General features: G+C 41.2%; 1 protein-coding gene across 5 annotated transcripts in view; it reads right to left on the minus strand.

Annotated features, from left to right (window-relative positions):
- Positions 1 to 813: 813 nt before the first annotated feature.
- Positions 814 to 17,224, minus strand: part of HECW1 (HECT, C2 and WW domain containing E3 ubiquitin protein ligase 1) — a 271,082-nt gene continuing 254,671 nt past the window's right edge. For 3 of the 5 annotated variants that reach the window (XM_072853421.1, XM_072853420.1, XM_072853423.1), the window contains 5 exons: positions 16,652 to 16,781; positions 12,400 to 12,546; positions 10,904 to 11,018; positions 9,398 to 9,640; positions 814 to 1,313 (listed from right to left, as the gene is read on the minus strand). In XM_072853421.1, coding sequence (XP_072709522.1) covers positions 1,240 to 1,313; positions 9,398 to 9,640; positions 10,904 to 11,018; positions 12,400 to 12,546; positions 16,652 to 16,781 — 709 coding nt within the window. In that variant the 3' untranslated portion in view covers positions 814 to 1,239. The remainder of the gene's footprint in view (positions 1,314 to 9,397; positions 9,641 to 10,903; positions 11,019 to 12,399; positions 12,547 to 16,651; positions 16,782 to 17,224) is intronic. The other 2 variants (XM_072853424.1, XM_072853425.1) reach the window with 2 other exon arrangements.

Consider the following 17,224-nt stretch of genomic DNA (forward strand, 5'->3'; position numbering starts at 1 on the left):
CAACAAATTTCTTAACCCAAAGAGAGTTACAATCCCCTTCATCCCTGACAAGCACCCTCATTCACCGCAGGTTCTTATTCAATAGACAGACCCTAGACTAAAACTTTCTGCCTACAACCACTCTTGAGGCTATGGAGATTTGCACTGAACAAGAAAAGAAAAACGACAGAACTGAAAGCCGCCCCCAGCAACCATAGATTAGCCCAGCCTGACAGAAAATAAATGGCTTCTGACACAGGGGATGGGATTGTCTAGACTTGTCATTTGGAAAGGAGCATTTTAAACATCAGAAAACAAAGACCTGGTAAACAGAACCCAAGGGTATTCGTAAGAGTAGAACATTCTTCTTATTTCCCCTTTTCCTTGTCATATACAATACTAAGGTAAGGGAGCCTTGTCCTTTATGCTACATAAGACATCCTTCTTGAGTGTGCACAACCTTGTGCTTCTTGTGTGGTAAACATTACAATGGAGATGCCCCTCCCAATATCTCTGAAGTGCAAGTTCTCTCCAGTACTGGCAAGTAACAATCATAACAATCGCTGTTATGCTTTGCATTGCGTTACAGGTTGTTTTTTTAGTTTTTGAAGGTCTTATCTGCACCATGTATCTGGGCTGGTTCCAGCTGATGCAACTGATGTGGATCATGAGTTCGTATATAAAAATTTCAGTTTTGCTCATAGGTGTCTCTCAGATGGACAATACATACAGGGAAAACAAGGATGGATGAAGATATATATTTGACCAGCTTCTACTACTGGATTCAACAGTTAAGAAGTAAGATGGGCGGTGAATTGATTTAGAAGATGTGGGCATATAAAAGCTTGGAATGCTTGATGAGTTTTTTTTATTTTTTAATCAACGTAGGTGGAAGTAAACATTAACATTTGGTCAAGTGTAGTGTAACTTGCATTTGTATTTTCATTGTTATTAATGGAGGTATGTAGAGATATACAGAAACCTTGAGACAGTTGTTTTTCTATTGCATACAGACTAGCAGTCCACTGGAAACAGAGGATGAAAGCATGAAGGTTAGATCTTAGAGGGCGGCAGTTCTTCATGCACAGCTTTTGTCAAACTTGATTTTTTTTTTGTTTGTTTTGTTTTCAAAACTAAAAACATGGGAAACCAAGATCAAATGACGGTGGACAGGAAAGGTGACATCATCAGCCAGAAAAACACCAGAAGTGCCTGAACCCCCTCATTCAAGTCCAAAGGTGCTAGTTTCTTCAACAGCTGTCAGCAGCTTTTCATACAGCATAGAATATGAGGGGTAAGGTGGAAGATCCAAACGGTTGAAACATGTGTGTGCCCTGCAAAAGGAAAATATGCTACATGTTAAGTTTAATCTAAATAACTTGAGAAAATAAGAACTGAGAAAGCAAGTTCCTACTGAGACTCAAGACATAAAAGTTCACTCAAGAAAGATAAAAAGAAATTCTAAATATTAAAGTAAAACTCTCAAATTCCGCCAAAATCTGAGGTACTGAAATGTATATGCACATACACATGAATATTTCAAATACACAAGCTAAGTATCAACGTAACATCATTCTCTGCTATCCCTGCATTAGATGTTGTGGGGATCTTGCAGGGATCTTCATGGAGAAGAATGCTGGAGGTCACTAAGGAGCTGGGGTCTAGGCCCTGATAGAGAGAAAACTCTACTACTATAAGTTTGGTTGCTTTGAGTTTTTCCAAAAAAATGCAACTCAGCCGTACATCCAACATGAGCAGCTAGTAAGTTTTGCACCTGTGGACAAGCATAATGTGATGAACTATACTGACAGAATGGGCTCAGCATGTGTTTATAGCGAGGCAGGGCTGACTGGTGAAAGACCATTCAGGGATCTGCTAACTGAAGAAGGAAGGTTGCTGAAAATGTTCCTGTAAGTCAGCTGTTGGCCATCTGCTGCAAGTCTGGCCTTTAAATGTTATTTATTTGTAGTAGCCAAGGTAAAAGCAAAATATTTTGTGCAGAGCAAGCTGCCAACTTGATGACCCTCTCTTCCTCCAGTTCTATCGTTATATTTACCCCCAGTTGGCAGCACCTTCAAAAGAAGCCATGGAACGGGTTCCACACATGCCTCCACCTTGTTCCAGCTTTTCTGGTAGCAGCAATTAGACCCAGATGCGGGCTGCACTTCACTGTGTGAGGTGCTATACAAATGTGGAGCAAAGAAACAGTCCCTGCCCCAACAGTTCATCCATTTCAACTGACTGAAAAAATGTAGAGCTCATTCAACAAACAGGGGGGGGCACATTTTCATTAAAATTGTTTCATTTTTTTCAGTCAGCTTGGAGTTTTACATGATGCTAGAAATATTTCTGTTTCCTCTTGCTTCCTCCGATAAATGTGAATTGACAAAACCCTACAGAAGGAAATGTAGCCTCAATGACTAACAATGTCTAAGCTCCTGGCCCCTAGTATTTTTAGAAGCCGTGAAGTTGTTTTACTTTTAGCTTTTCTATCTCATACTTTAATTCAATGTTATTTCTTCAAAACTGAAGCAGAAGGGCTATCTTGGAGAAACTATTTGAAACTGTGCTAGTCATCCCTTATGCCACCCACAAAGTGAGAAAAACATGATACTGGTAGATGGGCTGGCCTGAGACTTGCAGATTCAGAGGGAGAGTTTTATCAAGCACCACTGGTGAATCATTAAAAGCAATCAGGCAACTGAAATAGCCAGAGGCACATAATCTTCACTGCATCACACAATTTCAATTATGAGAGCTTTTACCATCCTTTTTCCCCTTCTGAATTAAGATTTGTTAGCTGGTCACTCTCAGAGAGAGTGTACAATAAACACAGAATTTGTGGAAATGAGCTGGGAACACATGTGAGTTAGTGAAAAAGGAACATTAATAAAGCCATTATTTAACATGTCTTGAAATTAAACATGGCAGCTCGAGTATTATCCATGAGTAGCCCTGCACTATTTATTATTATCTCAGCAATCTTTGATTTATTATTATCGCAGCAATGTTTGGCAGCGTAAGTTGTTTCTACAATCTGTTGCCAATACGTATCAACCACTGGGAGTTAATTAACTGAAGGATTCTTGTAGTCCATTCAGGATGTGTTTATCATAGGCAAGAGAACATCATTCAGAGACAGCCAGTCTTGAGGAGCGGAGCTGCCTGGCTCCAGAACTGGCAGCAGCATAGTCATGGTGGCTCAGGTGTGGATTCTGCTAAAATAAGTTTGCTGAACCTGAAGTGATATCTCTGTATGGTACTTAACCGTGGCACACTTAACTGTGTGAGATCATAGCATCTCAGACATCACTGTCATGGATCCTATTGTGTGGTGCAGACATATCCACAGCCACTGACTCTGGTGTTTACTTTCTTGCAGACATTCATCTTGACTGATCATCATCCACCTCATTTCATACTGGTTATGAAACAACCTTGCAATGCTGTTGACTTTTAGTCATTCTTGACCTAGCCAAACTCAGAAAAAAGATCCATTCCTTTTCCCATTATGAGGTTTACAGAAGTGGACTCTTCTGTAGAAGGTCTCAAGGAATTTATTGTGGGGAGAAACTATTACAAAGAAAGGAAGAAAAAGTTAACATGTCTAGAAATACTGAAGCACTTTGCCAAGCAACACTCTTGTGTTCTCCAGTTCAACAACTTTATAGAAAAAAATCCTTTCACTCCAAAAGACACCATAAAATCAAATATGAAAACTAATTTTCATAAGTCCTATGCTGGTTAGATTTATGCTTCTACCTACTTAAGGTGCAAAACACAATATATAGCTAAGGGCAAAACCTGAGTTCAAATTCTGGTCTGTGAAACTAATGTGGATCTATTGCAACTCCGATGATGCCAGTGAAGCCCACTCAATCTTACAACAAGATAATTATGTGCAAAATTGTCTGGTATACATTCAGCAATGGGTCTAATTGGTTCTCTGCTGCAGAGGTCAGACATGGTGTCTACCTGTGTAACTGAACAACATATTCTGCCTCACCTGAAATAAGAGAGAGGGTTGATTGGGACTCCTTCTCATTCAGCGTTCCCTCTCTCCTCAGTATTGCTGTGCATAGCGCCTTCACCTCTTGCAACTGAAAGCTGAAATCTTTATTTTCCAAACCAGACTAAAGACAAATTGCTCATCTTGTAGTCCGTTATATCATAGTGCTGTGTGATACTGCAGTACACAGGGAAATTAAGAGGCAAGGATATTTTCCATAACATCCACTGTTGCCTAACTCTGTGCCTTGGCCTCCAAAGGTGTAAGTTCCTCCCGAATGGTGTTGACCTCCTACCACTGATCCCAGTGAGAGTGACTACAGTAAGCATAATCCAGGGGACACTTGCTATTTTGTAGTACTGGGCTTGCTGCACATATTGGGGTGAAAATATTACATCAGCAGTGCAAGAAACAGTCATTGCAATGAGAAAAGTCTTTCTTCCCTTGATTAAGCCTCCTACCACATAAGCCTGCTGACATTTGAGAGGGTGTTCAGGGAGTGAGAGGTCTGGAATAAGAATTAGATTGGTAAGAGCTTTTATGGAAAGGATTCTGGCTTCTCTAGAAGAAAATGCAAGATAAAGTCGTGTAAACCAACTCTGACCCTCATGTGCCCTCATCCTCCAATAAGCAGAGCAGTAAATGGACCACTTAAAATTTCTTTCTTCCTGGCAGTCTGTCTTTATTGCTCTAAGTAGTTTTGGTGGATCTGAACCTTTAATCTTGCTCACTGTTCACAGTGCTGTGTTATTTCTTTTCTTTTAAGAATTCTCTCTAAAAATTGTAAGATTTTAAGATTTTTGCATTCCTCTTTTCTTTGTCACTTCCTTTAATCCCCATGACAGTCCAAAGGCACTAAGCGTGCACAGAACCCCCTCCTATGTTATTGATAGCTTGAACCTATCAACTAAAATAAGACGTGCATTCTAACATAACCATGCCTCTTGGGCAGAAACTGGGCATTTCTCCTTTTCACCTTGCTTTCCGTAGATGAACCCACAAACCCCTCTTTGATCAACCTCAGGACCCACAGGTATCAACTTTTGTTCCTTTTGTCTGTAAGAAGGAACACTTATATGCTGTCTGGGAACCACTGCTTAATAGATGAAGGTAGATTTGTAGGTGGTATTTCTGTTCCATGTGAGAAAAGAGGAAAGAGAAGAGGGATGGGAGGTAAGGAATGATAAAAGACAGCAAAGCACACACACTCAGTCCACTGGGAAAGAAGGAAATTATGAGAACAAAGTTCTTTGTAGTCATACACAATCTTTTTTTAATGGCTATATGGGATTCTGGGGTGATTAAATCGATCATCTAATAGAGAGGGACAGAATTATCTTACAAAAGATCAGATATCTACTAGCACTGGTAATCTTTATCATACATAAACCACAGCCAGTATGGTGGTAATCACTAATATTACTCTGCTGAATGAAAATCTCTTTTGATGAAAGGGTAGTCACAGCTCAGCACTGATGGGGAAAGTGACCTCATTGCATCAAATGTGATTATTTGAATCACTGGGATACATGCTGAGGTCCTTACTTAATTGATACTCAAATAGAAATAACCTTGGAGCTGACAGGAGTGGAGCGCAACCAGAAGATGGGGCAGTGGCATCTGTAGGCACTGAACACTTTCACAGGCTGAGGTTTTAAGAAGAGGGAACTGTTGTCTCCTATAGCTATAGTAGAAAACACTGATAGTTCTTTGCACAGGTTTGTTTTGGGCCAGGAGTTCTGGTCCCACAATATCAGATGAAGCAAGCTATGTTATTCCGGCTAGAAAGCCAGTGTCTGTTCATTAATGTTTGGCGGGGAACAAAGTATAAGTTCTTGCGAAACTACTGCTAAAACTGGTTCCGTGTTAAATATCTGCATGACCCAGGAAAGGTGAAGAGAGGCTTCCTGCTTCAGAAGAGGCTATAGCTGGAAGAATTCTCCATCCATCCCTACTCAGGCAACTAGTTACAAGAAGTAAAATATGTAACTCCTTTATTTTGGGAGAAAGTTTTGCATATTAGATAGGGAGAGTAAAACTCAACCTTGATGAACAAATGGTTGAACCTGTTACCTATTCAGTGTTATTTCACATGACAAGCTACATCAGTTTGGAAGAAACCATGCTGCAGATTTACACTGATAGATCTGTAAATCTGGCAGTCTCTTTGGAACCTGCTTTAGGGTCATCATCTAGAGATCTGAGCTGTATAGTACTTTGACTTTCTAACGTGTGTGGACTCAAAGTAAATATAGATAGGAATAATGCAGCTGGTACACACGCACACTCCAGAAATAAACCACTAGTGTAACCTAACTCTTATCTGTCTTACATGAACATATTACACCACCATTACCCTGTTCCTGTAGGGGAAGTGGTACTGATGAACAAGTGCACCAATTTAGAATGAAGTTACCGGATTCTCAACCTTCCCAAAACAGTCTTTCTTATCCTCAGTGCTTTCAAGAAGCTCTCTGGGCGTTATGTATTAGTGGTTATTCTTTGAAAAGTGTTGCATTTGAGAAATTTACACCATGCCTCTTTTCTGGGAATGCCACGTTGCTGTCGCAAGTGCAAAAGCATGGCTGGTTTAGGTATTATCACATCTTTGCTCACTATAAGCAAATGGCAGTTGCATGCTCCATTGCCAAAGTGTAAGGACAAGATGTAAGGGAGAGTTGCCTAAATACTTCAGCCATCTGGAGCAGGAGTGAGACAATACAGAGAGAGTCCTGGACTCTCCTGATAGACCTAAAAGTTATCTTGATACTTTGTAAAGCACCTGAAAACCCAAAGGCCAGACTAACCTATGCCCAGTGACCCACCATCTACCTGAATGTCAGGAAAGCCAAATGCATCAGCTTTATGCAAGCTTCCATAACACCTCTCACAGCATCACGTTTATTGGGTCAGGGCCTAAGAACTAAGGCCAGTAATTAAGAGGTGCAACCCACACCTAAGCACATAAACGACTAAATCTGATGATTGCTAAGACATGAGAAAGCTGGTTTTTTTTTTCCTAGGACTTGGAAAATGTGGAGCAAGGGTAACTCTCACTGTGAAATTGCAGGAATTGTTAAAAGGGCAAAGGAATTTGTTGTGGTTTATTTTAAACAGCTAAAGTTAGTTACACTCATATCACAGGGGCCAAAAGGCCTACAGGATATGACATACGACTTTTTTTAGCCTCTAAGTCTAAGTAAATACATAAGTAAATCTAAATAAACACGAGCAATCCATAATCAGGCATTTAAAAAAAGTTTAAAATAACATTTATTTAGTTGATTAACCAAGGATTTAGGGGGCCTCCAGGTTTAGCCTTTGTGTTTTATGTATTTCTTAACACTGTGTATACTTGGCAGCACCCCATAATTTTATAAAAATGCAGGTAATAATTCATGGTGATCAAGCTGTGTTTATTCCCCATGAGCAAGTGTTGTTTCTGTTTCCCCTGGCTAAAATGAATGCAGAGCTCTAAGACTTCTAAAAGGTGCTAACAACTTTCACCTGGAAAAGAGGCCTCTTTCAGGGAGAGCAACAAGTTCAGTGATCAGCAGACAAACATGAAGTTGTTAATGTGAGTATCTCAGGGCTAATTGAATCTAGGTCATAAGTAATGCCTAGGTTCACAAAGAAAGTTAAGCAGAGCAGAAAGAGGCCAATTACCTTTTCAGAATTTGATAGGTCAGCCCAGGGCATTTTCTGTGCACGTGCCAAGGCCCACCCTCCCCTCTCGCCCCTTTCCATCCCAGAAGGAGTGCAAAGAGAGCTCTGTAGAAATGCTGCACAAGTCTGTGATTTCCATTTGCTGCCTGTCTACAGGCAGGAATGCCCTTGGTCAGCTCTGAAACCCTTACATAGAGCCAGACTATATGTATGCTGCAAAAGGAGAGGCCTATGCATTGCAAACTGTAGCTCTCAGGCTTTCTTTCCACATTGCTGGCTGAAGCTCAGAGGGCATGAGTCATCTCACTGGCCTTACATTTTTTCATCTGTTTTTAAATATCAGTGCCTACATCTAGCTTTCATGTAGGCTCTAGTTCTCCATATAGTCTCTGTAGAGTCTTTATGGTCGATGGACATAAATCAGAATGTACCAGGTGTGATTCAACTGAGCTATTTTAAAAGTCTGTGTTCAGGTGAGATGAATTGTGCATTAAAAACACTTACTTCCCTTTTCCTGACTTTAGAGGGAGTCAATGTAAGATGTCAGCTCAGAACATCTGCTGATACAGTGCCCTAGTCCAGCTCCTGTGTCTTCCCACTGCATAAGCATGGACTTGAGCAGGCTTGTACTAAGAGGGTGACCATATTTAGACTTCCCCTCTCCAGAGGACTCTGAAGGTCTGCTGAAGTCCATGTCTTATAGTATGCTTCTGGGTAAACAACATGGATGGCAAGTAACTAGAAAACTGGACCAGATCATTGTTAATTGATTGTCTGAATATATCTGCAAGGTCTGCGAGAACATTTTTTTCTGTGCCATGAAAGTAGCCTCCTTTGGACTGCAGCTGAAAGCAAATGATAAGAGCAGGAAGAAAGCATCCTTTGGAGGGCAAACATTACGTAAAAGGGTCACATAGCAAAAGTATCTCAGAGGTGCCGAGATGTGGCCCCATGAAAAATTCTCTGTAATCTCAATGGGGCAGAGCCTCTGGCAACTGTAAGGACATTCAAGAAAAGGTGACTCACTTCAGTGAGAAAGGATGAGTGCTGGTCACGCATAAAGTGGTGGAGCAGAACTCAAAGCTGAATGTATCACTGGCTGTGCCATGGCTCTCTTGGGTGGCATAGGCAAGTCAGACCACCCCTCTGTGCCCCAGTCCCTTTGTTCTGAAAAGGAAGATGACCCCTCCTTTGGGAAGCACTCTTAAATCTGATGACTCTGTATGACATTATGGCTCATTTGCTCCTAGTTGGCTGACTGAACTAGATATAACAAATTGGGTATTATCACCACACCATCTGAAGTCCCTTCACTAAGCTTCCTCGTGATGAAAAAGTGGAACCATCAGAGCAAATGAAGTGATTACACTCAGGTCTCTGGCCAAAACTCAGAGACAGGTTCTGGCTTTCATGGCTCTGAAAACTCAAGTATTTTTACTAGTATTTTGGAAGTAAAGGGAACAGAATCAGCTGACAGGCCCCTGCTGGTCTGGATCTGTTCCAGAATCAAAATAAGAGAACTAGGTTTGGACCTATGGAAATCTTTATCTTAACCATTTCCCAAGATTCAAAGTAGCTTGAATTGAGACTGCAAATCAAAAAGGCAGCAACAGAAAACACTTTTCTCTGAATGTAATTACAGAACAAACTTATAATTGTTTCTTTGCTGTTTTCAGATGTCCTTATCATTATCTATTAATTATCTTTCCCTGGCAGAGAGATGCAGAAAAGTATCAGGCTCACCTTTCTCACAGCACTTCTGTTTTTGTTTCCTAGTTGGGACATACCTTGGGAGGGAGGTTATTTTCCCCCATTTCTCTATACAGAAGCGCCGTAGCCCATTGCTCCCTCGGAGAGCTGCAAAGCCCTCGTATGGCACGCTTGATGTTCCAGTGACAAATTGCAACAACCGGAGTCTCTGCTCATTGTTAAACCTCTCCACTGCTGCCCAGAACCACCGTATTACTATGTGTCCATCATGGTAACCTAAACCAAGAAGCAAGGGAGAGAAATTAAAATCACCCCTCTAAGTGGGAAGTGTAACATCAAAATATGTTCCCACTAGCATGGGGCCACTGATCTCCTACCGAAAAGATCCTGACCTAACAATGTATCTTGTTCTTGATGAGCAGTAGGTCCCAGCCCTCATCTTGTCCTGGCTGTGGATACTATAATATTACTAACTCATTTGAAACCCTGAAACTCAAATATATATATATATTTGAGGTACACTGGCCTCTCACAAATCCCTTGGCAAGAACTGGGGTTACCTGCATGAGATATAAAAGACCAGTTGCGATATGCCACACAGTGTGAGTCCTAACAACTTCACAATTTCTGGTTCCCAAATAAATTCTCTTTTGGATTGCAACAGTGTTCAACATATGGAGAGGAGTTTGCTGCCGCAAGCCCTTCCCTGGCAAACTTCCCACCTGAGGGACTCTGTGCCTTGGTTTGTGCTAGTGAAAGTCGGCATAAACCCAGGCTGAATCTGTTTCAATAGCTAAACAGAAAAAAGGAGGAGGAGAATAACTTGAAGGACCAACTGTGTTTGTGGTAAGCTGCATATTTCAAGGTAACACAAATGCTGGACAGTGAGCAGCAAAAACTTAAACGTCGTATTTCAGGGGAGGGTATGTGAACCTCAGGGACTTTCCTTTTGTAGTGCAGAACTGGTGGATTTCACATTTATCCATCATCCAAGACAGCGTGGATAAATCATGCTCAGCGTTTAAAGCAAAACCAGGCCAAGCATTAGAGAAGGGAAAAAATCCATCTTTACAGTTTAGACTGAGGGGATGGTTAAGCAAGATCTGTATTTTGTTGAAATATAATTGGGAACCGTGAAATTCGGCTCTTGAATTCACCTCCCTGCTGAAGCCAAGAGGACTTGTGATACTACTTTCAGTGAGGCCAGGAGTTCATTCACAGTCATCTGAGTAAGTAACTTTTAGATCTAATACTGCAAATCCTTTTCAGTCCTTAATAGTCAAAACTCCTGTTAAGTCAGTAGGAATTGAGTGGGTAAAATCTGGATAGAAATAGCAGAAGCAATTTCAGTATTATTACATCTGTTGATCCAAACCTGAGAGCTTACTTATTTTATTTCATGAGTTACTCTTCACAAAAACTTCCTGAACAAAATAGGGCATTTCCCTCAGGAAAGACAGAAGGAAAAGACAGACCAAGTCTTTCATGTTTTAGACTGAAAACAGTCAAGATATTAGGAAGCATCAGCAGGCAGTTTACCTCCACGATATTCTGTATTGTTACGCCAGTCATTGAGATCTATTTCTGCAGTGCCAGCTATAACCAGCTCCAGTTCTCTGGCATCAAAAACAGAGACAAGCCTGGAGTCTACAACCTGTAACAAAAATCACTTGTAAGCACAGTTTCAGACTGGAAATAAAGCACATGCAATGTCTCATAAACCTATGGCTCTCATGGCCAGCTCTTTATTCTGACGAAGTCTGCATGCTGACAGCTAACTTCCACGCCTCTGCTGATAAATCTGTGCTCTTCTTCAGGGAGTCTGCTGATGTTTTGAGCTGCAAACAACGATGACACATGAGATTTGACCAGAATGAAACAATACAAGTGACAGGACATAATCTATGCAGAACGTTCCTCATTGTTACATTAATTCTGACAAGTGATTTTGATAGTCAAAGACTGGATTTGTAATATGGACAACCTATTTTATACTTGTTTCACACTGGAATTGTGTAGGAGTGCCCTCAGGTCTTCATCCACTGAAGATGCAGCTGAGGTTCACTTTCTTCATTATATAAAACCAAAAGCTTTAACGGCCTGCAGTATTCACAGGGAGAAAAAGCTAGCAAACCATACGCACACTTTAGTAAACCATATGGAGTCCCTTAGCCAATCCCTTTCTACAGGAAAGGGCTGACCAAGTCTATTCAGCTACAAAGCCACCCTCACTGGCTTCCACCCCCAGTAAATGTCACTGCATGACTGCTTGGAACCATCAGTTACCAGTACTATTCTGTGTGTCCGTTATCTGCTGTTTCATTTTCCTGGGTTGCCATTCTTCCAGTTTATTTCCCTCTGTGAGATAGCCCTCAACTTCTACTTATATTATACAGCTGCCAGGGCAAGATACATCTTTGAATATGATTAGTAAGCGGAGCAAGAATAGGTGATGACATGGGTTGGTCAGCAAAGCCACAGGTTTTCATCCAGTCTTTGGCAGTCCTTGTAGCAGCTCTGCCAGAAGGATGTTCTCAGATCTAGGCCTTCAGCAAAGATAAATTAGCAAAATCCAGGGACAACAATGGAGCAGCATCCATGAATACCAGTAAGATAATAGCTGACTGCATCCTAGGACCAACTTTACTGGAATGAGTCCCTAAAGATACAGTGTGTCACACCAGCTCCTCACTGAAGTGTACAATTCTTCACAATCTTCTTTTGTATCACAGCAGGTTAAAACAAAATTTGCAAACGCCTACTTCTCTTACTATGTGAATGGAAAGCAGTATCTTTCTTAACTCTTGATTGTTATGCTTTATCATATTCAGCATACACATTTCTTTCCTTTCTCCCTTAATACTAAACATGCCATATCCAAGCTCCCTGTCTCTACAGATCCAGGCAATCCAATTCCTTGCCATCTGTGTCTGTTTAGCCATTTCCTAGGGTACTGATGAAGCATAGTTTAACCATGGGATCACCTCATTCAGATGAGGAATGGAAGACTGTGGGAGCATCGTTTTGTTACTTACTTCGTAGAAGCCACGGACCAGGGCCTCTGTTTGCTGAACCACTCCTCGTTCTACTCGCCACTTAACCATTCTCTCGATGTACTCTTTTTTGTTCTTTTCTGTCACTGCTGTATTTGCCCCTCCAGATTTCAACTCTCTCTCTGTCACCTACAGAACAAAGATAAATAGTGGCATAGCAATGTATGGATCACACCGTGTTTCAAATTCAAGCTGTACTTTGAAATTGTAAGTGAAAAATATAACAGCCATATTTCTAGTTCTGGACTCCTAGCCTCTTGTCCATTTGCAGTAGAAACAAAAAGGATAATGAGGGACACCGCCTCAGCCCTAGCCTTATCCCCAGCTGAAGCTGGACTGACCTTTAGGTTACTCCAAACTGTACCAGCAGAGATTGATTCAGAGTCAACCATCTGTAAGCCATGTACAATGTGCCACTCTGGCCCATCTTTTCATCCTTCTCCTCTCCTTACCCCCTAGGAGCTGCAGAGAGGGTGACAACCATACCAGCTTGCTACTTGCTGTAGATTATCCAAGCAACAGTATGGGAAACAACAGGATGGAGAGGCAATCACAGTATTGGAACAGGCAGACTGTTTTGCCAACTGGAAGGGCTATCTACTTGTCTCTTAGGCAACAAGTGTTACCCTTCCCCAAGTGCTAATAAAAGTGTTTACTTAGAAATGCCAATAGCCAAAGAAATTATCACAAAGTGAATACTCCCAAAACACTACATAAACAAGACCTGTATAGCACCCTGCACAGATGACAAAGATAGTCACTGTGGGATTCAGAATTTTGTATCAGCCATCCGAGCCTGAGAAGTGTTTGTACTGTAAATAACTTTTTTTTTTTAAACCAAGAGCTACAGCATTTCATTGCATTTTAATGGTTAATTTAGTTGGCTTGGGTTACTAAGGCTTAAGATTGAGAAGGGATTTAAGGAATCAATCTAGATTTTACCCAGTAAGCACATACTCCTCACATGTGACAGAAAATAATATTTATCTTGCAATTATTTTCACATTCAGTCAAGTGGATTTAAAAGGAAGAATGTTTTGCTCTCCTCTTCAGTTTTCTTCTCCTATAACAATGATGTCTAGCACAGATAGTAAATGAGCTGCATGAATACATATTCATAATTTGTATTATTTACATATTATTTATATTATTATCTTTTTATTATCCCAACAGAGAGCACACAGCATATATAGTATTTAGGTCACTTTGCTTGAGGGACCTGTTGTAACATTATGAATTATGGAAACACTCAATGAGTCATCTAGTCTGTAGCTTTGTTGAGAAACAGCAAGAACCAGTAAGGTTGGATGTAATGAGTTAGGAATTCTTAGCTGGTTCAGGTTAAATTCCCAAATGTAAATCACTGCATCACCATTATACAAGCAACACTGCATGGTCCAGAGGGTAAGACTCTGGCCCAGATGCCATGTTGTATTCTTCAAGACTGTCCGGCATTAAGATACACCTGTCAAAACCAAAGACTAAACGCTGCCTAGCTTTAAGCATGACCATAAGTCCAGATGTTCTAAATCTCCTGCAAGACTTCCCACAAACACCTAGACATGCTGGTGATTTCTTCAACTTCTCATTATCCATATAATTTCAAATACAATTAGTTATCTAGAATTGGAGGCAGGCAATCAATAACAATGTGTCCCTATTTTTTCTTTCTTGTTTATAGAGGCATTAACCACAGCTGCAAGCTAGAATTCAGAATCAGGATTCAGAGTAGCAAGGAGACATTTCAACCAATCTAGCCCATTCCTTTTACCTGACTAGAGCAATTGCCAGGGCTCAGGAGACAGGCCCTATCCTAGAGCTTGGCAGCAGGCCTAGAAGAACACTTCCTACTGGGTAAAAGCATGACAAAGTACTTAGGGTCACAAGCAACTGACACCTCTCTCAGTCTTATGAGCGAAATTCTCAAATTGGCATCCAGTCCCCACCAGTAAAAATGTGTGACGCTTGGTTTGACATGGTATCTTTGCTATTACAGTAGTGCTCCGGGCTCCAGTATGCAAGAAGGCTAGAGCTCCTCAGCAGTAAATTCTAAAAAAAAGGTACCAAGAAAGAGGATTTGGCCTGAAAGGTTTAAAAGCTAAATACACATCAGAGATGAGACAAGAAAGAAAAAATGATAGTAGTAGTGACTGGTCCATAATAAAGTCATTGTGGAAGCAGGACAAAAGGGCTGTAACTCATCTACCGCACAGCTTCTCAAAGAGCCACTATTTCTTGTTTCCCTTACCCAACCCTTGAAATCCAGCTTCTCAAATATTAGCAGAGCTCCCACTGCAATCTACTCTTGCACCTGTATCCAGCAAAGCAATGTTCAGATGGCATTTAAGTGGTCAGATACTCTTGGCATGCAAGAATTTCCAACTGGGATCCATCTGTGAGCATAAAATGTGATTGTGATTTCTTCGTTATTTTGCTGTCAGCACTTAGCAAATTTCAGAAGGGGGAAAATCTCACTTTCCCTTAGGACTCTTGGATTCTGACAGTTGTAATTCACAGTGAGAATAATTTCTTCCCCTTGACTAGATCTAGCAAGGTTAGTGTCTAGTACATATGAAATAAAGTACTAGACAACATGTGAACTGGCATAAAAATCTGGCTTTTAGTGTTCTTTTGCTTTCATATCACAGTATCTACAACAGATTGTGATTTTTTTTCTATTCTCTTTGGAGCCATCTCTTATCTTCCACAACAGACTCCTATGTAATTGTCTAGCTCTTTTCTTTGGGGAGAGTATAACAGGTAATTAGTGTGCCAAATGTTATCTTCAGATGCATCAGGGCAATTCAGGCTGAGATTCTTATTCATCTTTGTAGTCTTCCAATGCAAATACAAACTTGTCTCATCTGTCTTTGTGAATATGTCTGTATGTTTCTGTCTGTCTTTGTGTATTCATCTTATATAGCCATACCTTCCAGGGAAACCACTGTACTGTCAATTGAATGTCATGCAAGCTCTCAGCTCAAAGCCCGTAACCCTCCCCTGCATTTAAGTCTGTGGAAAAACAGTGTTACCTTTCCTACAGAGGCTTCTTACTTCAATTCTTCTGCCCCATCCTTTTCATTTCATGCACCCTTGACTCTGCTCATCCTTCATGACCTTGTACTATAAGCAGACTAAACTCATTTTTGAAAATATACCCTGAAGTCTTGCTTGCTTTTCTGTTACTTCCAAGCTTATAGCGGAGCAGCCCTTTTACTCTCAGGGCCAGAATTCCTCCCCTCAGAAACTAGTCCACCTCTCCCCTAGCTCACAGAACTACCCTAACTCTGTGCAAACTCCTCCTGTCAACTTTATTTTCAAGGGCTAAGAGCTGCTCTCTGTATATTCCACCTGATCTCTCTGCTCCCTTTGACACTGTGTGTCTGCTTCTTACACAAGTTAACTTCCGTCCCCTGAGCTTCTACAGTACTTGGTGAGCTTGGTTCTTCAGTCTCTCTAGTTTTCAGTATCTCCTTGGAGGTCCTTAATCTTGGTCTAAATATTGCTTTGGGTCCCTTCAAGGCTTTCCAGAGACAATTATAATCTAGCATGGGTTACAACAGCAAAGAGCACCAGGGCTTCAGTGCAAGCCAAAGAATCCCACAGGAGACGCTTGTTCTGGTTGCCAGTCTGCACTTAAGCCAGGGTTGTGTCCTATAGTTATCCAGATCAGCTAGGTTAAAGAGAATTGTCTGACTAAGGTAGAGTTGAGTGGTAGAAAGCATAATAAATGGATGTACATGCCAAGTTGTTAAGTAGGTGCAAGGTAAGTAAGAGACACAGAATCTAACAGGGAGATATCAGACAAAATAAGGGTGAGAGTTGCCAGGTCTTACACCACCTGCCAAATGTTTTTCTTCCCTCCTAACCCCCATCCTTTCAGTCACATCAGCTTTAAGTTACATTGCTTGCATTCACCAAATGCCACATCTGTGTGAACTACACCCTGGAGAGAAGAGCTGCACTCCACTTCAGAGAATTCCTCATGCTCATCAGTGTGTGGCTCAATAGGCCTGTAGGGGGCTGGTATTTTATATTATACACCCTAAGAATAAACATCTGCATTGAAACAGGTGGCTTGAAAGAGACAGAAGGTAGGCGAAGAAAATATTATTGAAAGGCTAAAGGATCTGTTCTGACAGAAAGATGTTAATCTTGAAAGATGTTCATCTTTCTTTGACAACTTTGTCAGCTTCAAATTTGCTTTTCAGATGTTTTGCATAGCTGTGCTCACCTGTCCAAACACCTCCTCGTTCACTGTGAAGGTGAGATCCAGGATATCTGTGATGTTATTATCCTTCATCCACTGCAAACTCTGATGGAACTCTTCATCCAGGTACTCTAAGTCGCTTAAGTCACACGGCCTGATTGCGAGGCAAGAAAAAAGATGTAGCTGAATATATGACCCCATGACTATTGGCAGGATGACTTACTACTAGTGAGAATGTGAACAAATTTATGCTGAAGATCCAACATAAAGCTGGTGTTCGTTTGGTTTTGTTAACATCAAAGCCTGTTACACAGACCCTCTTAAAGCAGTTCTGTAACTGTCTGCTTTGCATGGCTGGGCTCAAGGCCAAATCTGTTGGCTGCCTGCACTATTTGCTGTTGGAAGGCACTCCTGGAGTTCGATTTTGTGTGAATCTTCAGGATGCCGTGCACTTCAGAGCACATGCTTACCTTCAGTCCGGATGGGCCCCACCGTGTTGTGCCTGGCTGCTTCCATGTATCTATCACCCTTGAGGTGAGCACACAAGACTGACATAAGGCAGACCAGGCGGCCTAAATTTCTGCTAATAAGGAGTTG

Source organism: Ciconia boyciana, chromosome 2 (assembly GCF_034638445.1).
Source record: "Ciconia boyciana chromosome 2, ASM3463844v1, whole genome shotgun sequence".
Classification (NCBI taxonomy): Eukaryota; Metazoa; Chordata; class Aves; order Ciconiiformes; family Ciconiidae; genus Ciconia; species Ciconia boyciana.